Here is a 27987-nt window from a genome sequence, read left to right on the forward strand (position 1 = left end):
TCTCTGCAGGAGCTGCCAGGATTGCTGTGGCTCAGATTGATTGACTGAAGCTGCAAAGCCAATCCCTTTGGAACAGTTCTATAGTCCAATATCTCCTTAGCATCTTATCTTGACATTTAGCCTTTGGGATCTGCTTCCTTGGGTGGGTGGGGGAAAGCAGAAGGAGATAACCATAGAGACTTTATGGATGGCAATGATTGTAAATGACACCATTTTAGCTGGTATGAAAGCTTCAGGACACAACATCTCAAATTAGGAATTAATTTTTGTTGCAGGATAAAGTGTTAAAAGATAAAATCTCTACAGCAGATGTGCAGATCTTTGAGAAACGATACATGGCTTTGTGGCATCAATCAGAAAATATAGAAAACTAGTTTAAGAATAAGAATCCAAGGTTGATTTTTTTCCAAAATTGGACTGTACCATCCCTGCTGATTTATTTTACCAAAATTCATTGAAGCTCTTAAATTTCCAGCAGCCATACACTATTACTAGGTTTTTTGTAGCTTCGAACAGCAGAGTAAAAGGCTGCAGATGGATAAGGTGAAGAGTGGTCACTTTAGTAGTGAGGATAACTAATTTTGATATTTCTAATTACTATCATGATCATCGTTATCTCACAATTTTCCAGCAGATGTGTTCACAACCCATGTTACAACAGTTTGGGTTTACAATAGATGTAAAGTACATTAATAATTGAACTTCAAATAAATATGGTTGCAATAGAGGTGATCGATATGAGTAGGTGTAGAGTACATTTGAATCTAGGTTGTGGTGGCCCAGGTCAGTTTATAGTTCTGGCCGTAGTCCAAAAGCTGGTCCAAGTAGTCAAGTTTTCAGTTTCCTCCTGAAAGTGATGAGGTGTGGTGCAAGACTGATGTCTAGATGTAGATAGGATCAGACCTATACCTTTGTAACTAAGAAGGATCTCCTCCGAGTGTAAAGTTTCATAACCATAGGAGCTGGTACCACTACTTGAGCACAGTGTGTAGGAGGGTATATGTAGTGTTGCTGAGGTAGGGTGGTGCCAAGCTCTTGAGTGTCTTGAAGGCCAGGACCAGGGTTTTGAATAAAGTGCAGTAGAGTGTTGGGAGCTAGATTAGGAGATTTTAGTAGTGGGGTAATCCATTCAAATTTGCTGATGTTTAGCATGGCTCATATTGCTGAGTTTTGAATGAGATGCAGGCAATGGTTTACTTTTTTTGGCAGGCTAATGTAGAGGAAGTTGCAGTTGTCCATACAGATTACAAAGTCTGTATTACTGTAGCAGAGGCATCAGAGAAGGGGGGAGGTGGTGTAATTAGAAGAAGGCTGACTGTTACAGATAGTTTTTGAGCTTCAGTAGCGAGTTGGGGGTCTAAAAGCCCATGCTGAAAAGTAAGGTTGATCCTTCAAAGGTCACTTGAGTGGATATGGCTGCAACCGTTTCTTTCAATCCATACCACCTCTTTTTTGAGGTTTAGTTTTAGTTTGTTGCAGTGTAGCCAATCCAAGCTCTTTTTAAATTATTTAGGATGACGATTGCACAGTCCGCATTTGAGCCTACAGGACATAAAAGCTGGATGCCCATCTGCACAGTAGAGAAACCTGGTAATCCGAATAGCTTGTCAAGTGGGGCCACGTAGATATTGAGTCTCGAAGACAGAATGGATCCTTGCAGCACACATGGTAGGAGATGAGAAAGGATGCCTCTCCAAGTGATTATGGTGGGAGAGTGGTTTTGAACCATGCTCGTGCTGGACCTGTAAATCCTAAGTCCATTTGGCAGGAGATGAGTTCATAGTTTCAAATGCTGCTAAAATGTCTAGGATTAGCAGAGGGAAAAGTGGCTGTAGGTTGTCTAGGTGGAGTTGTAGTTCAACAAAAGAAACTAGAACAGTTTGTTTTGTGGTAGGGTCTGAATAAAGACTGGAAAGGGTTTCAATTGGTTTGTGGAAAGTTGGCTAATTATAGTAGGACTGCTCTTCTGATTCTGCTGAGGAAAGGAAGGGTTGTAATTGAGCTGTAGTTACACAGAACATTTAGGGCCAGGTTTGGTTTCTTCAGTGTCAGTCTTACCACAGATTTTTAAAACAATTTTTTATAGCACTTTGGAAGGTGGCCTTCTGATAGTGAAGTGTTGATAACTTGGAGGCAGCCGAGTAGTCCAGATCTTGTTTGCTTGATGAGGGGACAGGTTGTGGGTTTGAGGTCTAAGAGGAGGAAGTCCACTTCTGGATCAGACTGGGTGCAGAAAGTACGGGATGGGGGGGGGGTATGCTTGGTGGTACCTGGGGAGGATGCAGCATACAGACCATGTCTAGTTCTCATCTGATGTATTTCATTTTGTCAGTGAATAATTTGGCTAATAGTTTGCACTAGGTTCCTGTAAATAGGGCGGAGGTGAGCTGACTCTCAGGAGCTTGTTTATTGTTTGGAAGTTTTTATTTTTCGTTTGGGCAATTGTTTTTAAGTAGTAGATCTTTTTGGTTTCCAAAGACCTTGCTGTAGATCACCTGGTATCTCCTATTATTCCTGTCAGTTTGAGATTTTCATTTCCATCAACAGCGTGCTAATCTGCCTCCTGGTTTACTTCTTTCAGTTCAGGTGTAAATCAGATTCTCTGGCATTGTCTTCTGCTAAGGCCACCTAGTAATGGAAATATTTTTTTCTGGATAATAACCTCATCCTTAAAATGTATTCTCAACAGAAAGCTAAGAATTTTTTTCGTCTCCCCACATTAAAATGTTTTCTGATTTTGCCTATATTATGCAGTCTCATAGGAAACCATTTCTGACCATGAATGAGGCCCTACAGTCTCTCTTCTCTACCCACCAAATATTATTCATGGCGCATTGTTTGTTTTTAAAAAAAATTCTGAGCATCTGAAGATTTCCATATTCTTTCACAGAAATGAAGGGACTCTTGTAAAGTGATTTGTTTCTTCAGTCTCTTTGACCCATGCATTTTGTGACTAATTCCACATGTATCATTAATGGACTTCTAACTGTATATATTGTGTTAGGCTTCTATTTTTTTTCCTTGGATACTTCATTATGATGCTGTCCTGCTTTCCAATAATATTTATGAATCTTTAACGAAGTATAGTAATATTTGGGTTACTTGACATTTGTTCTTATTTTCTTTTGAAAAGAAATGTTTCTTATTTCTTAAGATGTTCTTAAGATATTCTTAAGATTCTTAAGATATTTTGTAAAAACTTAATATATATTAGTGAAAAAAAGGTGCATTTGTTCAGGAGAGTTTTTAGGATGTGTGCACATAACATCAGTCACCCAATGTGTCCTAATAGAGGACATATTGGGTGACTGGGCACTATGCAGCAACCATGTCACGGGGTAAGGCAATGCATGCACATTGAAGGGGACAGATGCGCCACATGATTTCACCAGTCTTACTGTACCAGAATTTTCCCATTCATTTTTCTAAAATCCTATTTTAGCAAAATGCAATTGGAAGGTGAACATCATTGGTGGTCTGTCAATCATTTAGGGTATACGACATCTCTGCATGCATTGTCTCACAAGAAATAAGTCCTTATGTATAAAATGGCATTCTGCTGCAAAAAACCTTCTTTCTAAAACAAAGGTCCTTTTTTTTTTTTTTTTTTTTAATACTTCTAACTATATAACTGCTCTGCAATCAGACAAATTATAGCATTATAATGTGTTATAGCATGTGCATACCTGTCACCAGCCGACTAGGAATATGAATTCTGCCTTAATACGGTTCACCTTATTCCTCCACACCTCTCCTGGGTACACTGCCATAGAAAGATGGAGCACGCTAACCTTTTAATCACTAGTGAAAGAATTTCTCAAGCATTCTGAAATGCAAATTAAAAAGGTTCATGCAACACTAATAACTACGTATTTCACATATACACATATGAAAGGGTAACACCGTACATATACACGTGAAGGAACAAACCAAATTTTCAAGAAACTGGCTCAGTCCCACACTTATCTCAGCCACTTGTGCATTTCACTTCTGATAAGAACACAAATTTCTAAATTCAGACAGGCAAGGTCACTAATACAACTCTGCATTTAACAAAAAATATATATTGGCTGAGATCAGAGAACACCCTGGGCATTACTGCCTGTGACAACAGAACCCCACATGTATCTCTATATCCCATTACCTACAGCTGATACACAATCTCTTATAAAAAAATTACTAATCAGAACAGGGCATTTTCAGAGATTTTATCTGTTTTGTGGTCTAATTAAAGGCCTGATTTACTAAGACTTTTCCCCTGTACTGTCTCTATGGGAAAAACACATTGAGAGAACATTATTTACAAGTGCCTTAGCACAATATAACAAAGCCTACAAATATGTGTATTCTTTACATTAATTTGGTATGTTCCCCTCATGCTTCTGACATATTTGTGAGGAAATTCCGCTATTTGGTGACCTAATAAAACTAACTTTCCTCAGGAATAACAGGAGCACTCTCTGTAAGAGTGATCCAATCCGTGGGGTAAGGTTCTGCCACACAGCAGAAGAGGCCAAGGTTAATAGGAAAAGACCCAAGATATCTAACCAATGAAGTTACTAAGATTACACACACGCTGCAGAACTGAGGCAGAGACAATGATCTTACATTTGGTCAATAGTAGAGGAAAGGTGAAAACAGCATGGTACAGTGGTTTGTAATAAATGTTAAATATATCAAGAGCAGGAAAAGTGATTATTAAGTCAAACTTTCTAAAACCTAAATTTATTGCATTAAAAATAAAGCAGCATTTGTAATTTGCCACGACTCTTCTAAACATTATTTCTGTGATTTGCAGCCAGCCATAAGATTAAGTATGAGATTGGATTCTCCCCAGACATAATTCAGTAGTGTTGCCCGTGTTCTACTGGGCTTCCACAGTGGCAATGCTTAAGAAATTAAGACATGGACACTGACTGTAGCTTCGTGAGTAAATTGAAAAGGAAAGCTGATTAAATTGCACAGAGAAATCACACAATTTCTATCACTTGGGCAGTCACAGGCTTGCACGCACCTTATCAGGAAATGCATCTGAGCTGGGATTAGAACTTAAACTTCTAATTCAAAATGCTGCAAAGTGCAGACCCAAAACCAGAGCTTCTACTTTCTAAGAAAACAAGGAGGCAGCCTCTCCTCTCTGCTGCAATTCTTTCCTCTTAACACTAGAGGGAACTTGTTACAAATAAAACCTCACTTCCTGTACTGGTCATAAAAATTCATAATCTGCAGTTAGTAGAATGAAAATGATGTTTAAAAAGCCTGTTAACATGTAAGGGATTTAGATTTACTGAATGAACTTGTATAAGTCCAAGGATGGGAGGGTGGTGGCAAAATGCCCCCCTTATATAAACTATATAAAATGTAGATATATATATATATATATACATATACATATACACACATATACTTGGAGCAGCCAATATTTAGTACAGCTGGCCAGAATACCTTTAAAATGGGTAGTGCACACGCCAGGACATTATATGCAATGTTTACACCAGTCTGTTTGCAAATACTTTGATCCTGTGTTCTCTGCTGTGGAATCTTGCTCTCAAAGGCTGGAGCAGGCGTCACCCCAACAGATGTAGTTTACAATATTTCATGTGATGAGAGAGGAACAAAATAGCATTTGTTGTTTTCGATCTCCATGGTCAGGTGCATCTCTCATGCATCCAAATGCTGAATCTCAGGGCGGCTGTCTGCCTCTCGTGACTCAGTACGTGCACGCCTGTAGTCACTGCTCTGTCGCGTGCTCTGCGGTCTGCTCTTCCATTTCTTAACAGCTAAGTAAGTGTTCACTGCATAAACTGCAGTAGCTAAGAAGCCGAATATCTAGTAGAGGAGAAAAAAGAAAAACCATGTCAAGATGGCAAGCTGACCATTGGTGTCTTCGGATAGTCTCTTGTGGCACATACTATAAATCAATTCATTTGAAAAGAAATAAGTTTGAGCAAAGGAGCTCCCTGTATTTGCATTGCTTTTCAGAGAAGCAGCAGAGTTCCTAGGTGAGCAAATGGCAGCTCACACACCTATCAAGATTAAAATGGTTATTAAAATACATCCAGCTGACACTGAAGCATGACCCACATCAGTGAAGGCGCAGAGTCCCACATCCTAAACTGCTTATGGATTTCTACAGCAAATGAAAACAAACCCAATGAAGTATGCTTTCAAACTGTTCAGGTTTCTAAATACTAAACCTCTAGCTGAATATCAACTATCTCAGTGTTTAAATCCAGCCTTACATCAAGTCAGAACGACACTTCTAGATGCCACTTCAAGCCGGATTTCTTTCCACTCTCATCCGCCCCTACTCAGTCCACTTACACATTTATAAACAGCATCTTTTTAAATACATAATTCATAAAATTGTAAACAGATACCAAATTTAAAATATAAAAAATACTGTTAAAATGTTCACTAGAACATACAAACTGGAAGGTATTTGTCCCCTCCTATGTGTATGGTGAACACCTGTTCTACAGGACAACCACGAGAGAGCACCACACGGCCAGCACAACTGAACGAGTTTTCAAAGGCTACATAGAGAACTAGAAAAATGTCCTTAAGACTGGAAGAAAGAAAAATCTATATCTGTACACCAAAATGAAATTCTTCATCTCTCTCAGCACAGCACAGTGAAAAATGCCTCCACAAGACACCGACAACAACACATTTCCACCCTTGTTATCCAAGGTATCTAGGTACTATCTAGCCACATTGCTGGCAAAGGTCCAAAAGTCTCCTAACTCTTCCCCGTGGTAGTAAATTAGAAACTCATTTTTCTTACCACAGCAGCAATTTCTGCCCCAGTTTTACGATTCAGGGACACGAGCACAATGGAAGCAATCAAGAAGAAAAAAGCGCTGAGCCCTGTGTTGACCAAATCCTGTGAGATAAAGAGGCAGTGATTAGCAGTGACAAATAATACATGGCACCAGCCCTGTAACAATGCAAAGACCCCAAGTCAGCTGATGCCCATCGCATCCCGCAGCAGCACAAGCTCAGGGCTAGGTTTTAAACACACACAGTAAGAAGCAAATTAGAAATGTGGAACATGTTAGACTCTTACCGTGAAGCTTATGACTGAACAGCAGTAGTAATCTAAATTTACACAGCAAGTTAAACATTAACTCCTATAAAGCTGACAACCTACAGGGTTCACCGACTGTGCAGGAACAAAATCATCTGGCCATTATAATGCCGGCACAAGCTCAATTTTGCTTCTTGCTTACAAAGTGCAATTTTTCTGTTTAAATTCAAAGCTTCATTTCAACACATGTGCAACCATTTTAAAGGTTATAAGATGACAAGAAGCAGTGATCTGCTGGAGGGAGCTCCTTGTCCAGTTTATTTGATAAGAAGGCATTCCAATGTGTGCAGTAGACCTTGGTAAAACTTTGTTAGCGCATCACCAGATAGAAACTAGTACCATTCTAGTACTTGTACTGTCCTGCAGAAAATTGGATCCTTTGGAATTTATGATATTTTATTGGAACAACAATTATCCAACAATGTTGTATTTGATATTTTGAGTTCACATGGGCCTCACAAGCTCAGAAACAGCTGTATCTCTTGACAATCCTAGTTAGTTCAAGCACAACCTGCAAAAAAGTCTTTGTCTACTGAAATATTTACTCCCAAGTGAGCAGTGCAAGTTTATATTATTTTATAGTACTTTTCAGACTCAACGAGAAAAACATTTATGAGAAAAAGTTTCTTTCCTACACAGCTGTAGAGTGGTGTATGGCAGAGTGTCTGTGCACGCCCACTGGAAGGGATGCTGGTGGTTTTATGGCAGCATTTTTCAAACTTGGGCTCACAGGAAGCCAGTGGCTGGGTCGTTGCCCCAGTTCCATATCTGTTCCAGCTGTTTTGGTGATAAAGGAAGCAAGAACAGAAGTAGTAACCTTTTGCCGCCGACTATGGGCTCTGGGTGGCTCACAGGAAGTTTGGGCTACATGATACCCGTACTCTCACACTGTTCTTGCAGTCACCGATAAGAAATACAGAAGTAAAAACACCACGTGACTCAAAGTGGCTACAAGTCACACAGAGTTAGCGTGAGCATTAGAGGAGTAGTGTGTTACTGGCAAGAAAGTGGAAGCATGGGCAGTCAGGGCTGGAGAAAAGGGTGGAAGTGAGAATGAGCAAGGAAGCAAACATGAAAAGGGGATGAGTGAGCAGGGGGGGGCTGGTACAAGGGGGCATGAGAATTGAGAACTGGGGGGGGAAGGAGAGATGAAAGTGTTTTCCTTCCAAACCCAAGAAAAATTCTCTGTCTTCCACTGGGTCCCAAGGGGAAAAAAAGAAGTTTTGAAAACCACTGGTTCTCACCCCAGTCCTTGGGACACACCTAGCCGATCACGTTTTCAGATATCCACAATGAATATGTTTTGAGACACATATGCATCCACTGCCTTCATTGCATTCAAATCTCTCACGTGCATATTCATAAGAAAATTATTCCTTACCTGCTAATTTTCGTTCCTGTAATACCATGGATCATTCCAGACGGTGGGTTATGTTCCATGTCCAGCAGATGGAGTCAGAACACAAAATTCCCAGGGGAGGACCCATATAACCACGCCTCCCCTGTAACAGCTCCCAGTAACTAGACTAACAAAGCCCAAAAGAGAGAGACTAAAAACAGAGGGATCAAGTAATCAAAGAAGGAATTGAAATAACCGCTGTCCAAATAAACAGCAACTAAATTCTGAACAGTGAACTTGCGAAACAGCAGTGCGTGAACAAAAAAGACGCGCAGTATTCGAAATACAGAGTAAAAGATTGTTAAGACAGGTAGGCAGGGATGTCCCACAAGCAAACCCCCAAACCAAGGGAGGGTGTCTGGAATGATCCATGGTATTACAGGAACGAAAATTAGCAGGCAAGGAATAATTTTCTTTTCCCTGTACATACCAGGATCATTCCAGACGGTGGGATGTACCAAAGCTTTCCCATCATGGGTGGGTCGCAGACAGCCCTGCTCGTATTACCTTGTCTCCAAGCTGACCGCCCGACGGAGCACAGACGTCCAGGCGATAATGTCTCGCAAAAGTATGGATCGACTTCCAGGTGGCCGCCCTACAACATCAATATTTACCAGAAAATAAGAGGGGTTTTTGGTATCATTGGCAAGGACTTAACACGAGAAATAATCAGCAATGACCCTTCGGTGAACCTTAGAGTCCTGCACTATGCACTGTGGTGTCTACCTCTGCTGCTGATTGTGGCAGTGGATCTAGGGGCAAGTCATTGGCTACCTCCTCTTCCAGCCTAAAGCACAATGAAATGTTATGTAGCATGCAGCAGGCCTAACAATGCATGTGACCTTTTCAGCATTGTACTGGAGGGCACCACCAGACCGGTCCAAGCATCTGAGTCGGCTTTTCAGCATGCAGAGTGTGTGCTCAATGACGGACCTTGTGCTAGTATGTGCCTCCTCGAACCTCAATGAGTGGGGCCAGGAGCAGAGTAAGCAACCATGGTTTACAGCCAATATTACTTCAATTCAATGTCACGACACTGGCAAACGCCTACACTATGCCAGTTGCCTAATCCATATACATAGCCGGCTCATTTAAAACCCCACCACCATACCAATAAGGTAGGACTGAAAAACTTTCAGAAATCAACAGTATGCAATAACATACATCATATTGGTGAGACAATGATCTTGTACTGGGCCCTGCATCCCTTCATACCACCAGGCTGTCTATAACCCTTCCCCATATCCACATTTACAGACCATAGCAACTGTTACTTACTAAGCAGCCAGCCATCCCCTTATTTCCCTGTGGGGAAATCAGTTCCAAGCAACAAATGGGCAAGGATGAAGGAATTGTGGCAGCTCCCAGGAAATTGTGACACCACATACAGGATTCAAAGATGTGCATCGCACACAAGCTTCACATTCATGGAATTGCTTGTGGTTGTGGAATGCACACTCTTGTTCTGTCTTCAGGGTCAGTGTGATATGGGTACGGTCTATAGCACCCAACACATTCAGCATCCCAGCTATTTCATAAAACACTTGCTGAATCTCCTGGATTTGCACTGGGTCCTGTGGATATGAGATATCCAAGTGCCACAAGAATGAGGACTGATCGATCCCTCCGAGTCCAACCATATGCTGGAAAATTCCCGTTGCGAAAAAATGCAAAGCACACAAGTTTCACCAACCCAGGGATGGCATGGTTGTGAGAGGCAAGGGGGTCAATGTCCTCATGCAGGCCCTCATAAAGGGTGAAAATTGCTGAGAGCTGAGACGATATTTTTGCATCACTTCAGTCTCAGGCAATCCGAGGAGAGCTATCCATAGCTGAATGATACGTTGCCTGCATGCCTACGGATGGCTCTGGGTTGTACCTAGGAATATAAGAACAGAATAACAATCACACAGCCATCTTAAAACTGTGGCCTATCCAAGTCACAAGTACCTTGCAAGTACACTAGCATTGAATAGATCACAAAGCTGCTAATCCATTTTGGACTTGTTGTCTAGGAACTTATGGTAACCTTTGCATTGAGTGAAAAAATATATTTCTCCGATTTGTTTTGTAAAGGCCATGCCAACCATGGTTGGCATGGCCTTTTGTCTTCCATCATTATTGTTTGCATGAGCAATCGTCCTCAGTTGTCTGGCAGTCCTTAATCTGACTTGCACACGCAAAAGAAAAGTCAGCAGTACAAAGAAGTGCAGGGTTTAAATGGCAGTGAAACCATCACAAACCATTAGCTATCACTAATCCTTGTACAGGAACGCCAGGGACAGGGCTGGCATAAAATTTAAAATGGGGAAAAACTTGTTTTGGGCATGTTACTGCATGGGGGGTAGTAGCTAATGAAGTCATTTAAATGGAATTTAAATATGATCTGAGCTATTTGGGACACACTGGTTTGCACGTGCATTTATGGATACGCTAATACCTTTATTGCATAGGGCGCTCATTTCGTGCATTCAAAACGCACATCCAAGCACAGGTTAACCTGTGCGTTCAGTGTTAGCGGCAGTTCATCCGGGAGAATTCTTGGCTTCGTTGGATCTCACGAAGGCGTATCTCCACATACCAATTTGTCAAGCTCATCAGCATTACCTATGCTTCAAAATTTTGGGTCAACACTTCCAATTTCGCGCTCTTCCCTTTAGCCTGGCCACAGCTCCACAGGTTTTCACGAAGATCATGGTGGTAGTGGCGGCAACCTTGTGCAAGGAAGGCATCCTTGTGCATCCTTACCTAGACGATTGGCTCATCCGTGCAAAGTCACGAGCGCAGTGTATCCTCGCAGTTGACAGAGTGGTACAACTTCTCCAATCTCTGGGATGGATTGTCAACTTCACCAAGAGCAGCCTGGTCCCGTCCCAGTCGTTGGATTTTCTGGGAGCTCACTTCGACACCAAGAATGCCAAGGTTTTTCTGCATCCGGGCAGAGCTCATTCTCTGCATCAGCAGATTCAAGGATTTATGGCACTCGAGACGCCCACTGCCTGGGACTACCTGCAGGTACCGGGGACCATGGCCTCGACCATCGATCTGGTTCCTTGGGCATTTGCGCATCTGAGGCCTCTGCAGAGATCCCTACACTCCCGGTGGCAGCCAGTGTCGAGAGATTTCCAGGCAATCCTTCCGATTCTGAGAGGAACCTTCATCAGTCTCCACTGGCGGCTGGAACCGAGGCACCTAGCTCAGGGGGTATCGCTGGAGGACCCGGATTGGGTGATTATCACCACGGATGCCAGCCTCGCAGGCTGGGGAGCGGTCTGTCGGGACAGCTCAATCCAGGGTCGATGGACAGAGGAACAGTCGAAGTGGCCCATCAACTGCTTGGAGACCAGGGCGGTCCGTCTGGCGTTACAGGGTTTCTTCCCCATAGTACGTCATCAAGCAGTCAGGGAGCTATCGGACAATGCAACTACAGTGGCGTAACATCAATCACCAGGGAGGCATGAGAAGTCGGTTGGTCTCTCTGGTAACCAACAAATTGATGGAGTGGGCAGAGCTTCACCTCCAATGACTAGCGGCCTCGCATATAGCGGGAGTGGACAACGTACAGGCGGACTTTCTCAGCCGACAAAACTTGGATCCCGGAGAGTGGGAGCTCTCGCAGCAGGCGATACGAATAATAGTACGGCGATGGGGGACACCGCACGTGTTCAGGTGGCGGCCTTGGGGGGCTTTTCTTCGCAGTGGAAATAAGGAGTTTCTGTCCTTGCATCCGGACATCTCCCGTTTCCTTAAAGGAGTGAAACACTTGAAGCCTCCGATTCGCCCACCTTGTCCGTCTTGGAATCTGAATCTGGTGCTCAGAGTCCTCTGTGGTTCGCCGTTTGAACCTCTAAGCTCGGCTACCATCAAGGATGTCACTCTCAAGACCATTTTTCTCGTGGCAATCAGTTCAGCAAGACGTATTTCCGAGCTGCAGGCCCTATCCTGTCGTGAACCATACCTTCGTTTCACGCCTGTAGGGGTTTCGCTGAGGACGGTTCCTTCTTTTCTCCCTAAAGTGGTTTCGGCATTCCACCTCAACTAATCGGTGGAATTACCATCTTTTGCCTCTTCTGAGTCTGGAGACCTGCGTAGACTGGATGTACGGCGGTCTCTGATACGCTATCTGGAGGTGACTAATGATTTTCGGCTCTCCGATCATCTGTTTATCCTCTGGTCCGGACCCCGGAAGGGTTGCATGGCCTCCAAACAATCTATAGCGCAGTGGTTGAAGGGAGCGATCACAGCGGCGTACCTTGGTGTAGGTAAGTCTCCTCTGCTGGTTGTCAAGGCTCATTCTCTTTGAGCCCAGGCGACATCTTGGGTGGAGAGCTCCTCTGTCTCCACTCAGGAGAATGAAAAACTGAGCAATCCAGGTTAAAAATAGAAGACAGGAGGGGCTGATCAAGCAGAACAAGCTGGCTTTATTGCTAGCAGATTCCTGTGAAAGCACCGGGAACAGTGCCCTCCATGATTTGGGAAAGTGTGAGGGACGGTCTTCTTCCCCCCACTCCAAGAGCACTGCAGTTGGAGGTACTCCCTTCGAAAACACCACTGCCCGCACCCCTGAAACAGTGGAGCCCTATGTGACCGCATATGTTTCACACCCTTAAAGTCAGTCCTGTGTAGAAAAGCTGATGAGAGAAGCCACAAGGATCTGATCAAACAGATTCTGTGCAGGGCCGGCAGGACTATTAGGTGGACTAGGTAGCCACCTAGGGCACCCTATCCCAATGTGAGGGCGGCAGGTTTCAAATTGAACATGGCTGGAGAGGCGGGCATGGGGATGAGATCACATATGCGTATGGAGGTCAGGTAGGCTGTTAGGGATGTCAGGTCATTCTGTGGTGATTACTTCGCTGCCTAGGGCAGCTGGACACCCTTCCACCAGCCCCGATTCTGTGGAGTGGGCTGGTCTAAAGCCAGCATGGAAAGGGTCACTAGAGTCAGCAGAAATAGAAGGCCTGCGAGCTCCAGATCTTAAGAGATAAAAGAAGAATAAAACAGGTCTGTAGTTATCAAGCTGAGTGGGACCTAAAACGTATTTAAGGAAATATACAACTGCAGATTTAAGACTGGGAACAGTACTTGAGAAGAGAGGAGGACTGAGAAAAAAAATAGATATCAGGAAGACAGAATCCAAGTTCCTAAGAATCAAGGTCAGAATTAGGCTCAGAGATAAAGATATGATTAGACATCTTGGAAAAAGTAGAGTGAAAGGGAGCAATGAAGGTTGAGCATGGAATGAAGGTGAACAAGAATAGGGAAGAGCAAACATTTTATCAAAGAAGAATACTAAAAGGTATCAAAGTTGTTATTCATAATGTAATCATGCAAAATTAAAAAACAAACATTTTAAATTTTGTATAATGTTTAAATAACTGTTTTATGTTATGTCTTAATTTTTATGTATTGTATTTTTCTTTATATTTTGTAATCCGCTTAGTAAGGTATTTCCTCTCTATGTGGACTATAAATGTATTTTAAATAAATGAATGAAAGTTAATATAGGGGTAAAAGGAGGACACAGATGGAGATTAAAGCTGGAGAGGAGATGTCAAGGTTTATTGGTAGAAGAGTAGACCAGAGAATGGTAGTAGGTACATTGAGGGGGCAGGGCAAGTGCAAGGAGATTAGGCATCCTAGGCGAGCCTTCTCCCCTTGCGCGCTCCCCCCCCCCCGGGTCATGGCCCCAACTCCTACATCGTTCTCGATCACACCCAGCAGCTGTATGGTTTTCTGGGTTGCGAGCAGGTTGGACACTGTTCGCAGCCCGCCAGATCTCCACTCCTCTTTGCCGCCGCTTGCAGCCCCATATGGTTCACACCCAGTGGCGTTCCAAGGGTCTTTGGCTCCCGGGGGCTAATGCATTTGTGTGCCTCTCCAGCATTCCCCCCTTAATCCTTCTTGTACTAATGCTTAAGGTCACAGAAAATCAGTGGCATCTCTAGACAGATGAATTTTTTTTTGGGGGGGGGGGGAGCCAAAATGACATTTCTTCATCACACCCACCTCTATAGCACGGATCCTGCTTTAAAAGTGGTTAAAAAAAAAAGTGTTAATAAAAAAGTCCAAAGGGTCTTCTGCATAATTTTAAAAAGCTGGCCAGTTTCACACTTCTAGTAAAACTACTATAAAATTATTTGATAGCCTCATTCAATTAATTCTATATGGCTATGAGAGTGAAGTCTGGAATATACGGAAGGGACAGAATGTCAATATAAATCCTGCACCTCCAGTTCTCTAACTCTGTGCATCCACTGAAATTCCCCCAAACAATGGAGCTTGGATGTTTCCCTTACAGCTCATCATAGTAAAAGATATTTTCAAATTCTGGTGTTACCTCACAGTCAGGTCAATACAGTAAAGTGCGGCCGCGGTTACCCTGCTCACGGCATGTGACGTCACGTCTTGAGCGGCCCAATTGCACGCACAGGGGCCGCTTTCGCCCGTGCGATGCGTCCATCTTCGCGGGCAGCTGGAGGCAGGGGAGCCGCGGTCGTCTTCGCAGATGTCCGTCTCCGGAGGGGGGGCTGCAAAAAAAGTAAGTCGCTTCGTTGCTTTACTGCCAGTTCTCTCTCCCCTCCTCCCGAAGCAAGGCTGCTTTTCGCGCCTTGCTTCGGGAGGAGGGGAGAGAGGACTGGCAATCCCGAGCGTAGGATTGCCCGTCCTCTCTCCCCTCTCTCTCTTGCAACTTTTTTTTTCGCTTTTTTGCTTTTTTCTGCTTTCGTTGCTTGCTTCGGGAGGAGGGGAGAGAGGACTGGCAATCCCGAGCGTCGGAGAACCGTCCACTTCCTGGTACCTGTCATTTCAAATGTCATTTGAAATGTCATTTGAAATGACAGATACCAGTGTGTCCATGAAGCGTTAGGCCAGCGCACCCAGGATACTGTATAGCGCTCTATACAGTAAAATGGGTTGCGCGGGCCTAACGCTTCACGGACGCTTCTTAGACGCAGCTTGCATTTGCAAGCTATTTACATACAATATCGAGCAGTAGGTGAGCTGGATTGTGAGCTGGACTGTGTGTGCGGCAACTGCGGGTGTGCCCGGCACTAACGCAGCTGGACTGTGAGCTGGACTGGTAAGCTGGACTGTGTGTGCGGCAACTGCGGGTGCGCCCGGCACTAACGCAGCTCTTCCTACCGCTCCTTACTGTATCGGCCTGAGTAACAGCAACACAAACACCTTCCACTGCCAGACACATTGTGAACTAACACAAAACCCTGCAAAAAAGACACTCAAAATCTATACTGCAATCCCATCATAACAGTAATAACACCAAGGACTCAAACAACAATAACCCTACCTCCACTCATCCAATAGATTCATTCACTCATCAGATAGATTCCATTCCATCTAAATTGTTCCTTACCATCCCAAACATCATTGCGAAGTCCTTAGCAGAGATCATCAATCGCTCGCTAACCCAATGGTTAGTACCAGACACGCTGAAACTAGCCACCCTCAAACCTCTCCTCAAGAAACCCAATCTGAACCCGGCAGACCCGGCCAATTTTCGCCCCATCGCTAACCTACCGTTTGTCGCCAAACTTATGGAGAGAATAGTTAAACAGTTGTCGGAATACCTAGAAGACCACAAGATTCTCACAACAGCCCAATTCGGATTCCGCAAATCCCTCAGTACAGAGTCCCTCTTAATCTCACTGATAGATAGCGTCCTCACTGGTCTGGAGAAAAAGACCCCCTATCTCCTGGCACTTCGACATATCTGCAGCATTTGACACCATAAAACACTCTATCCTAATCAACCGGCTCTCAGACATAGGCATCTCAGGTTCAGCCCTGGAATGGTTCAGATCTTTCCTTAAGAATAGGACATACAAGGTCAGAATAAGCAACAAGGATTCTCACCCGGTCAAGTCCACTCTCAGAGTCCCTCAAGGATCCTCCCTCTCCCCTACCCTTTTTAACATCTATCTTCTCCCCCTGTGTCATCTGCTCACAAGTCTAAAGGTCACACACTTCATATACGCCGATGATGTCCAGATCTTGCTGCCAATCACTGACTCCATCTCCAACACCATTAACTTCCGGAACAATTGTCTACAGTCCATAAACTCCCTCCTCTCTAGCCTTAACTTAGTTCTAAATACGTCAAAAACGGAACTTATGGATGACACTCTGGATGACTACGTTCAAGCTTCCAACAACCTAAGCACACCTCTAATGATCACCCCCACACACGTAAGAGACCTTGGCATTACTATCGACAATAGGCTGAACCTCAAAAAATTTGTCAAGAACACAACGAAAGAATGCTTTCACAAACTACACATTTTGAAAAAGTTGAAACCTCTCCTCCATTTTCAGGACTTTAGATCAGTCCTCCAAACAATTCTATTTTCAAAAATTGATTACTGCAACTCTCTGCTAATTGGCCTTCCAGCTATTATCACCAAACCACTACAAATGTTGCAGAACTCGGCTGCCAGGATTCTAACCAACACTAGTAGAGGAGAACACATCACACCCTATACTAAAAAATCTACACTGGCTCCCTATCAAATCCAGAATCATATTCAAAGTACTAACCATAACCCACAAGACCATTCATTCCCAAGCTTCGCTAGATCTAAGCTGCCCACTTCATCCTCACGCATCAAGACCAATCAGAACCAGCTACTTAGGCACCTTATGTGCACCTTCAGCCAAGTCATCCCTCAAGAAACGTGCATTCTCGACTGCCAGTCCCTTTCACTGGAATGCCCTCCCCACTGACCTTCGTCTTGAAACTTGTAGTCGAACATTCAAAAAGAAGCTCAAAACTTGGCTTTTCACAAAAGCCTTCACTTAAAGATCTCTCCCCGAGCCTTGACTCAGGGCTAGACTCATGCACGCATTTCATAATCCCATACCCTAGATGTCTGATGCCGCAACTATTTAATCTTATAACCTTGTCTCATAAGTTCACCTGTTAGATGTACTTTATGCTGCACTCATGCTTATTAAGTCTGATATCAACCTAAGTTTTTGCTGACTTATTTGTAATTATTTGTAATTATTGGTATTTACAATGATTTGTAATAATTTTAAGTCTTGTTCTCTGCTTTATCTATAAGTTCTAAGTTCTTACGAAGTTAGCCCTGTTATTTGTACCCACTTGTTCGATGTAATTTCCAACTTTGGTTCTATGTAAACCGACACGGTATGTAATAGTACATGAACATCGGTATATAAAAGCCTTTAAATAAATAAATACCTGTGAAAAAGCAAGGGTAAATATTACACTGGGTCCTAGAATACCAATACACCACCTACTAAGGAAACAAAACAAACCCGATTGCTATAGATCCCTATATAGACACTACATGCTAGCAGAATCTCTCATCACGGTCACACAAACAGAGCAGAGACAGACTCTCACCAAATACAGAATTCAAAATAAAGGAGCACAAATTAGACAAAAACTGAAATGGAAACTCCAAGAAACCAGACTCAGTGTATTAACAATAGAAAAATAGAACCACCATTCCTCATAAAACAAATAAAATCAAGAAACATAAAATCAGTTATAATAGTAAAACCATAATAAAAGATTATAAAACTACTGATAAATAGAATTTCTATTAAAATCATATACATTTTTTACAATTTCCCAAATACCAATAAAATATTTCAAAACAGCACATATATCAAATAACATCCAATAATTATAACTAATAAGGATTTAAAAAAGCCCCTGCTGTCCCCTTCTGTGGGAGCTCTTGATTTCCAGTCACCCTGATATTGTCGAGGATTAGAAGGTTATCCTCTCTCTCACACATACTCACATGTCCATTCTCTCTCACACATACACTGTCACATACATTCACATTCATGCTCTTATATCCACCATAACCTCTCGCTCTCAGACACTGACACACTCTCAGGCTCTAAGACACTCTCTCCCCCTCCAACACAAACTCTTACTCCCTTGGATTTTCTCATACACATGCTCTCACACTCACTGGCTCCCTCACATATACACACACCCAGGCAAGCTCCCAGTTATTCTCACACACACATACACACACACCCCCACTCAAACACATGCACACACTAAAAGCAGACCATCCCCCCTCTCTTTCTTTTGCCAGTAACCTCGGGAACCTCTCTCATTCCTCTGCTGCCACTGTCACTGCTGCCGCATGGCTATTGGGGAGGCACAGATTGTTGCTACTAGCACTGAAGCCCATTCTGCTGCCTCCTCCGTGCAGGCTCCATGGGCTTCCACTTCCTCCATGCTGATCTCGTACATTGTGAGATCCGCATAGAGAAAGTGCTATTCTTGCACATTCCCAAAGATTACATGTGCCAATCACTAAAAAGTAATTTATTTATTTTTTACCTTTGCTGTCTGATCTTAGTTTTCTAATCGGTTGGTCACAGGCTTTTTTTTCCACCTTCCCTTTCTTATTTTTTTGCCAATTCTTTTTATATTGTCTTTTTTTCTATTTCTTTTCTCTCCATCTTCTTCCCTCAAACACACAGTCAGGTTCTCATTCTTATAGAAACACAGAAATGGCGGCAGAAGACCAAATGGTCCATCCAGTCTGCCCAGCAAGCTTTCACACTTTTTTTTTTCCATACATTTCTGTTACTCTTGTCCCTTTAAATAACTTTTTTGGTTCTATTTCCCTTCCACCCCCACCATCGTAGATAGCAGTGCTGGAGCTGCATCTGAGTGAAGTATCCAGCTAATTGGTAATTCTTACATGCATTTCTCTCTCTCACACACACACAGGCTCTCATTGTCACATGCTCTCTCTCATACAATCATTCATACACACAGTCTCTCACTGGCACATGCTGTCTGACTCACACACACAGGCTCTCTCTCACTCCCACATGCTGTCTCTCTCACACACACAGAGGCTCTCACATGCTGTCTCTGCAAACATTCAGGTCCTCACTCCCACACACAGGCTCTCAACTCACTGTTACACACAATCTCTCAACTCATCTCATACACGCACACACACATACTCTACAGACCCTCGGCCTCTCTCTCACCTCTGGGCCTCCTCTTCGCGGGTCGCCGCAGGATGGGCTCTGCAGCGGCTCTGATCTTCTCGGGCCGCAGCAGCCCTGCCACCGGGCCTTTTCCTCTTCTCAGGCCGCTGCGACTTGGGATTTGCCCGTAAGCACTGCTCCTCTTCTGCATGCGCTGATGCTCCTCCTCCTTCCTGCGCGGCTCTGGCAACGTTTACTTCCAGGGCCGCGCAGGCAGGAAGGAGGAGGAGGAGCATCAGTGCGTTTTAAACGCGACTTTTTTCTTTGGGCCGTGGTGAAGTGAGCTCCACCACGGCCCTGTCGATCTGCCTGCTATATGCGTGTCGCTGCTCAGCCGCCAGTGGGATGAGGTCCACTGGCGGCAGCATGAGCCTCCCTGCGCCCGGGGGCATTTGCTCCCCTTGGGATACCACTGCTCGCGGCGCTCCAGGCCCAGGCCTAGTTCGCCTAGGGTGTCCACTGGCCCTGGGGGGGGGGAATGGAAGGCAGATTTCTTTCAGATTGATTCAGTCAAGTGAAGCTGGCATTGATGAAGACACAGTAACATAGAACATGATGGTAGATAAAGACCCGAACAGAGCATCCAGTGTGCAGGATTGGCCTAGTAAAAGATATAGATCAAAAGCAATAGCAGACAGTGTCAAGTTAAAGAGAATAGCAGTAGCAGAATTGGACCTGAGAGAGACTGGGATCTGCAAGAAGGGTGAAAGGAAAGAACACAACTAAGCTAGAAAACAGTAAGATATCCATGGAAGCAGATGAGGCAATGCAGTCCAGAATGAGCGAGCATGGCAGCTAGGGTTAGAAATATCAAAACAGCTAATGAATAAAAGTGGTGTGTTTCTGTCCAAGTTCTATTTTTGATTAATTTCATGAGCCAGCTGTTTTTTATTTGCCTAAAGTTGTTTGCTTTTCCTGACCCACCCATAATAAAAAAAAAAAGCGCTGTTGCAGTCTAAAAAACTTATAGCACACAGTGATCAATATGCAAACATGTACCATCATTCCAAACGCTGGTAATTATAGGTCACTCCCTTAACTATTTGAAAATGGGAATAAATTTGTTTATGAGTAACATGAGCAGTCTAACTAGGCTAGATGTTTGGCAGTGATGGTGAACGTGTGACTAAACTGGGCTAGAACACTTCAGCTGGAATCATCCAGTTACAGCAGAAAGCAAGAAGGGAGGCTGCAATGTGGCAGCACATGATGAGGAACTAATGCAATCAGAGACAAATTAACAGATACTGCTTGAAAAAAACTAGCAAGAAAGAATGGAGAACGGAGGCAAGTAAAAAAAAACAAAACCCCAAATAGTTCAAATGTTTTGCAGAATGCCTTTAGGAACTGACAAAATTCTTTGGTACCTTCAAAGAAACAGTTTTGAATAAAAGTTGTCTGTTTTCAGAGAGAACCAAAAATGGAGCAAATTATTCTAGTATGTACTTAGTATCCCTTTTACTGCACTGAAGAGCTCTTTAACCTCTCTCCTGCCCTACCACTGTCATTCCCTAGTCCACCCTCAGAGAGGACCATAACCTGGGCCAAGAACCGAGGTCTACCTACCACAAAATGCACCTGAACTGGGGCCTGCAAGCCACAAGCTGCCCCTGACTAGGCCTAGCCTGGGGGTCTGCTAGCCATGAGCCACACCCAAAATAGCCCCATGAAGGGTGGAGAAAAGGAACGGGGATAACAGGGGGAAACAAACAATGGTAGATAAAGAGAGTGGTAGAGGGAGAAGAAAGAGGGCTGTATTGAAATGACTGGGGAATAAGGAGCGGGGCTTAACTGGGGGAAAGAAACAATGGTTGATAAAGAGAGTGGTTACTAATAACAATGAAAGGAATTAAGAGGAGGTGAATAGGGGAGAGGAAAGGGGGTAAGCAGGGAGAAGGTACAGGGCTGAGCAGGAATTGTATGAAATAATGGAGGTAAATTGAATACGGGGGGAAACAGGGCAAGGGAGGGGGGAGACAGACTCTATTCTGGGAATGCCTGCTTGAAAAGCCATGTCAAGTTTTTTTTTAATTTTTGAGTGCATGGCTCTAAGCGGAGGTCAAGGGGCGCGGAGTTCCAGAGAGTGGGGCCTGCAATAGAGAGGGCTTGTTGTTTCGTGGAAATGAGGTGTGTGGTCTTAGGGGAGGGAGTAAAAAGGTAACCTTTGTAGGCAGATCTAGTAGGACGGTCGGAAGAGAGGAAGCAAAGGGAGTTTTCAAGCCAAAGGATGTTGTGAGTGTGTAGGGTTTTGTGGATAATAGTGAGGTTTTTGTAGGTTATGTGGGAGGAGATGGGGAGCCAATGGAGTTCCTTGAGGACAGGGGTAATATGGTCGGATTTGCGGGTGTTGGTAAGAATTCTAGCTGCTGCATTTTGTAGCATCTGTAAGGGTTTGATTGTTGTGAAAGGGAGGTCAAGAAGAAGGGAGTTACAGTAGTCCAGTTTGGTGAGAATAGTTGCTTGGAGCACAGTACAGAAGTCGTGGAAATGAAGCAGGGGTTCAAGTTTTTTAAGAACCTGTAGTTTAGTGAGGAATCACAAGTTAAGAAATAAAGCCACATCTTTGATCACGTCCAAGAAGTAACATCAATGCTTGGAAAGTGAGTTATGGTTGAAACAGATTTAGAAAAATAATAAAATGAACCAAAAACATACAGTGGCTATCAAAAGGTTACACATCCATGAATGTTTTTCACATTTTGATGTGTCAGTGCATCAGACTTGCATGTATAAATGGTGTAATTTTTTCCATTAAACAACACTCATAATGAATTTCAAGGCCAAAAATATTTTATTGTGGAACAAAGCATATATTATCCAAAAAAAACAAACCCAAAACAAACTACAAATAAGGGGTGGGTAAGTCTCCACCCCCTGAATCAATACTTGATGGAAACACCTTTCACAGCAGTTACAGCCGTAAGTCTGTTGAGACAGGTTTCCACCAACTGTACATACCTAGATTTGCCGGTATCAGACTATTCTTTACAAAGCTGTCAAGTTCCTTGGGGAACACTGACAGACAGCAATTTTCAAGTCATGCCCCAAATTTTCAATTGGATTGAGGTTGGGGCTCTGACTGAACCATTCCAGGACCTTTACTTTTTTGTTCCTTAGCAACTCCAGCGTAGCTTCGACTGCATGCTTCAGGTCATTGTCATGTCGAAAAGGGAACTTCCATCCCAGGTTGGTTTTTTTTTTGTTTTTTTTTTGCAGAGTGTTTTCCTCAAGGACTTGTCTGTACTTTTCTCCATTCATTGTGCCTTCTAACCCTAGTTCCTGCTGATGAGAAACACCAGCTGCCACTATTATGATTTACAGTAAGGATGGCGTTCACTGGGTGATGTGTTAGGTTCACAGCAAACATAACATTACATTCAGGCTACACAGCTCTATTTTAATTTCAGCAGGCCACAAAACTTTGGCCACATGGCTAAAGAATCCCCCAAATGCTCCTCTGCATATTTCAAATGGAAGTCAAAGTGCCACCCTACCCTACAGTTCAGATTTGTGGAGTGCTTGTATTGTGTCACATGCACATTTTGATCATGGAAATCTGTAACTCTTTCAAAGTTGCCAATGGCCTCTAGGTTGTCTTCCTGATTGCTTTCTTGCTCAATCATCCAGTTTGGAAGGACAGCTTGATCTAGGCAGCGTCTTCGTGGTGCAATACTCCTCCCACTTCTTAGTAATTATGTTAACTATCAGAGATATTCATGGACTTTGCAATTCTTTTATACCCATCCCCAGGTCCATGCTTTTCCAGAACTCTGTCCCAGAGTGCTTTCAAAAGCTCCTTGTGCTTATGGTTGGGTCTTTGTTTTGAAAGAACCAACAGGAACTGCTGAATTTATACTGTCATGTGAATAAGTACAATTAAATACAGGTGGGGCCAATTCATTAGGTATGGTGCTTTTGAAGATGACTAGTTACAGAGCTTTAGCGACTGCTTCAGAAGTACAGGTTGAGTGGATGGATGCTTAACCAAATTATTCCACATTTTTATTTCTTCTTCATTTTCTAAGGAATTTTGGAAAGTGTATTTCACTTGGTAGCTGTGGGGTAGGAATCACTGCTTTAATGCATTTTACTTCCAGCTATAAGGTTCAACAAAAGGTAAATATTTTGAAAAGGGGTACAGATTTTATATAGCCACTGTTTGCCACTGAAGCAGACACATTCCAACACACAATTTTGTTTGGGATGGGGGCTTTGACATATCAACATTAAAAGTATTTGCAACGCTTTTGTAGCCATGAAACTAAATTGGGTGTTATGCTCCTAATCAATCCTTCCTTTTCTTCAAAGCATAATGGTGTTAACTGTACTTCAAAAAATAGTCAAGCCTTTCTTGTTTTTTTTGGCAGAAACTTAGTCCTATTTCTCAAATGCTGTTTTCCTTATGCCACTATGTGTCTGGCCAGACACAAAATGAATTCCCTTGTAGGGCCATCCCTAGTGCTGCACTAAGACTAGGCAAGGTGAGTGCAGTAGCTCCAAAAGGCACTGTTGCTCCATGGTGAGACCACACCTTGAATACTGTGTACAATTCTGGTCGCCGCATCTCAAAAAAGATATAGTTGCGATGGAGAAGGTACAGAGAAGGGCAACCAAAATGATAAAGGGGATGGAACAGCTTCCCTATGAGGAAAGGCTGAAGAGGTTAGGGCTGTTCAGTTTGGAGAAGAGACGGCTGAGGGGGGATATGATAGAGGTCTTTAAGATCATGAGAGGTCTTGAACGAGTAGATGTGACTGTTATTTTCACTTTCGAATAATAGAAGGACTAGGGGGCATTCCATGAAGTTAGCAAGTAGCACATTTAAGACTAATCGGAGAAAATTCTTTTTCACTCAACGCACAATAAAGCTCTGGAATTTGTTGCCAGAGGATGTGGTTAGTGCAGTTAGTGTAGCTGGGTTCAAAAAAGGTTTGGATAAGTTCTTGGAGGAGAAGTCCATTAATGGCTATTGATCAATTTTACTTAGGGAATAGCCACTGCTATTAATTGCATCTGTAGCATGGGATCTTCTTAGTGTTTGGGTAATTGCCAGGTTCTTGTGGCCTGGTTTTGGCCTCTGTTGGAAACAGGATGCTGGGCTTGACGGACCCTTGGTCTGACCCAGCATGGCAATTTCTTATGTTCTTATGCTTCTTCTACTAACTGAGCTGCACTCTTAAATGCACAAGAAGTTGGGCCTTGTGAAACAGCAGGGCCAAGGTCCATTGCCATCAGAATGGCCTACCTTTAAATAAAAACTAGAATTGACACACTTATTGATTTGACAGCAATTAGTCTCAAAAATGTTTAGTATGCCACCAGACTTCCCCCCACCACATACATTTTTTTTTTTTAAACATACACTTGCTTTTTTAGGACCAGCTTCGGGGCAGTGCTGCATTGCCGATGCAGAGGAGACGGATTTGATTCTCAGCTCAGGTCTTCTGCACCCTGGGTTGCCGAGAACGAAAGCTTGTGGTACCAGATACCAGTGAGCTAAAGCCCAACAGGAACAGGAGGAAAATACTAAGCCCAACTCCCACCAAAAAACTTTGCTTTTCTAATCAGCAGAAAATGAGAATTAAATGAGATGCAGTTATGATAAAGAACAGCAGGGTAGCTGCAGATATTAAAACAGATATTTATTGCCATCCCGGCACCATCATTACTGAGTGAAGCACATGATACAGTTCATTAGCACTCATACCCTGGAGCAAGGAATAAGCAGGCTTTGTAAGACACTAAAGAAAAAAGCTTTGGAGGTTAGTAAAACTAAGCAGCTTGTTTCAAGCAAGTAATTTACATGAGACACCACGTGCATTCTGCGAGACACTTCCAGATGGGGCTGCAAATTAAAATAGGACCACATTTCTCACTGTTCTTTCATGATACAAGCATCCACCTCACGCCTCCAGCAGCAACAAGAAAGCCCAGTGCCTCAAGGATGGCAGGGAAAAGATGCTTCCCAATAACCATTTTAACAAAAAGCAACATTAAAAAAAAGAACGAACTTAGGGGCACGGTGAGACAACCGACCACGAGACATCATTCTTAACTTTCAAAGCTACACTCAGAAAGAGCAACTACTGACCATTGCCTGGAAAAAGAAACAGTGGGACTGGCAAAACATCTCAGTCACGGTCTTCCAGGACCTGGCCGCTAGCACATTAAAAAAATGATATGACTTGCGTCTGGTGACAGCGGCGTTAAGGCAAGCGGACGTTAAATATCGATGGAACTTCCCATTCGCATTGTCCTTCCAACACGCGGGCAAAACTTACAGAATAAAATCACTCTGATGCAATACCAGCTTTCCTGGAGGCCGGCATCCCGCTAGTGCTACCTGAGCAAGCACACAAGGCGCCTCAGTCACGATCCGCCCCAGCTCCAAAATGGCAGTGGGTTGAACAGCTTAAACAGAAGGTAACTCACAAACCAGGCTCGTCTTCAGAGATCCCATCAGATCAAGGATAACTCCGTGTAGCAGAGTGGGCTTTAGATGGTGAACACGCTATCACGCGCAGAAAGACTCAACCCTTAATGCGGGGTAACAAGCTGAAGAAAGAAGATGCAGGATCACTTCAGCTGAGCAAGAACTTCTAAAGTTTCAGGTTTCATAGCTACCTTCTGCAGTGTATGCTGCAGGGAGCGCAGTTTACAGTTTATTCAGTTTTAGCATTGGATATATTTGATAGCTATCTTGTGTTAACATTACAAATATTTAGGTGGGTGGGGGGATGGGCAGGAGAAATGGCCTCTGGTATGACGTGGCGAATCCCCATACCAGGGGATCTGTAGATATCGACCTTCGGATCACGCAGGAACAGTGGGAATACCCCAGCCCGCAGCCACAAATGGTAAATGGTATCGCAATAGTGGAAGATAATTGCACTAATTTCAGTTACCTTCTACACTGCATTTTATGTTGTCATGGGCATGAAACTCAGGGGGATGGAATGGAGCTCATGTCTAATCATTTTTTCCACCATTTCTTACTACCTTGAAAGGCACGTCAATTAGAATAGCTGCACTCAATGTTAAAGGTCTCAACACTTACCGAAAGAGATATCTATTACAGAGAGACCTTAAGAGACTTAAGATTAATAATATATTTTTGCAAGAGACACATAAGGAAAAGACATGAGCGCCTGATATCCTTCCGCGATTTTCCTCATGTTTATTTAGCTGCTGCTGGAAAGGATAGCAAATATTCTGGAACTGGCATCATCATCTCATCGACCATTTTATTTGATACGCTGGAGCCCCTCATAGATGACAAGGGCAGATATGTTTTTCTTAAAATCAGAGTGGGCAGTGATGTCTATTCCCTAGTATCAATTTATGCTCCCAATCACAATCAAGCAGAGTTTCTATCTAAAATACAATCCATATTGGATAAGCATGGGGAGGGGAATCTCATCTGGGGAGGTGATTTTAATGTTACGCTACAACCAGACGTTGATAATTCCCACACGAGCAGTTCGGTCTCATCCTCCCAAGACCAGAAAGCAAGGGTCATCCTCCGGGCTGCCATAACAGGGGGTCACTTAGTAGATATCTGGTGTCACCGCAATCCAAAGACCAGAACATATACCTTTTATTCAACTCCTCATACCTCCTATTCTCGCATTGATTACTTTCTAGTGGACAAATATCTAGTTCCAAAAGTTATATCAAGCGAGATCGGACCATGTAATTGGTTCTATCATGGGATGGCATGGTTTGAACTAGAGATTCAAGGAGGTCAAGCGGGCCAATCTTATTGGAAGCTCAATACATCTCTATTAAAACAAAAAGCCTTTGCTCAACATCTGACTACCCAACTAAATGAATACTTCCACCTCAATAAACGTGCAGAGATTGCCCCGAGCTGCTTATGGGAGTGTTCGAAAGCGGTAACTAGAGGACATCGTATAGCTAAAGTCACAGCGGTTAAATGGGAACGGGAAAAAAAGCGTCAACAGCTGCTTACAGATATTAGTACCTTATCTAGCAGACATTATCAAACTCAATCCCCTAAAGACTACCGGCTATTAACAGAGGCTCAGCACCAACTAGCTACATTGGACGACTCTCACCTGGCTTTCAATTTAGAGAGAACACAACAAAAATACTATGAAGGTAGTGATAAGGCAGGCAAACTCTTAGCCCATCAGCTGAAGGAGCGTTTAGCACAAAGCATAATAACCAAAATTAAAACCTCTAATGGTCAAATATCTAGGAATCCTGTTGATATCAGACAATGCTTCACAGAATTTTACGCATCTTTGTATAGCTCTAATCCTCAGATTGGGGAACCAGTCATCGCTGCCTATCTAGATCATATAGACCTACCTATGCTAACTCATACTCAACAAGAGTTGGACACTCCCATCACTACAGCAGAAGTGATATTGATACTTAAATCCCTAAAAAAATGGAAAATCACCAGGGCTAGATGGTTTACCTGGGGAATATTATAAAACACTGTCTGACTGCTTGGCTC

General features: G+C 43.3%; 2 protein-coding genes across 3 annotated transcripts in view; one reads left to right on the forward strand and one right to left on the reverse strand.

Annotated features, from left to right (window-relative positions):
• CMTM3 (CKLF like MARVEL transmembrane domain containing 3) overlaps window positions 1-27987 on the forward strand; it is a 113826-nt gene that overhangs the window by 79745 nt on the left and 6094 nt on the right. The window lies entirely within an intron of this gene.
• The window catches only part of CMTM4 (CKLF like MARVEL transmembrane domain containing 4), a 137480-nt gene continuing 113067 nt past the window's right edge, over window positions 3575-27987 (reverse strand). The window contains exons 3-5 of one of the 2 annotated variants that reach the window (XR_003857671.1): window positions 6788-6886; window positions 5446-5829; window positions 3575-3826 (exon numbers count right to left, since the gene is read on the reverse strand). Coding sequence is in view for 1 of the 2 variants with exons in the window: in XM_029608191.1 (XP_029464051.1) it covers window positions 5662-5829; window positions 6788-6886 (267 nt within the window). In the remaining variant the exon portion in view is untranslated. Of the gene's footprint in view, window positions 5830-6787; window positions 6887-27987 lie in introns of both variants that reach the window. The other variant, XM_029608191.1, reaches the window with a different exon arrangement.

Source organism: Rhinatrema bivittatum, chromosome 7 (assembly GCF_901001135.1).
Source record: "Rhinatrema bivittatum chromosome 7, aRhiBiv1.1, whole genome shotgun sequence".
Taxonomy (NCBI): Eukaryota; Metazoa; Chordata; class Amphibia; order Gymnophiona; family Rhinatrematidae; genus Rhinatrema; species Rhinatrema bivittatum.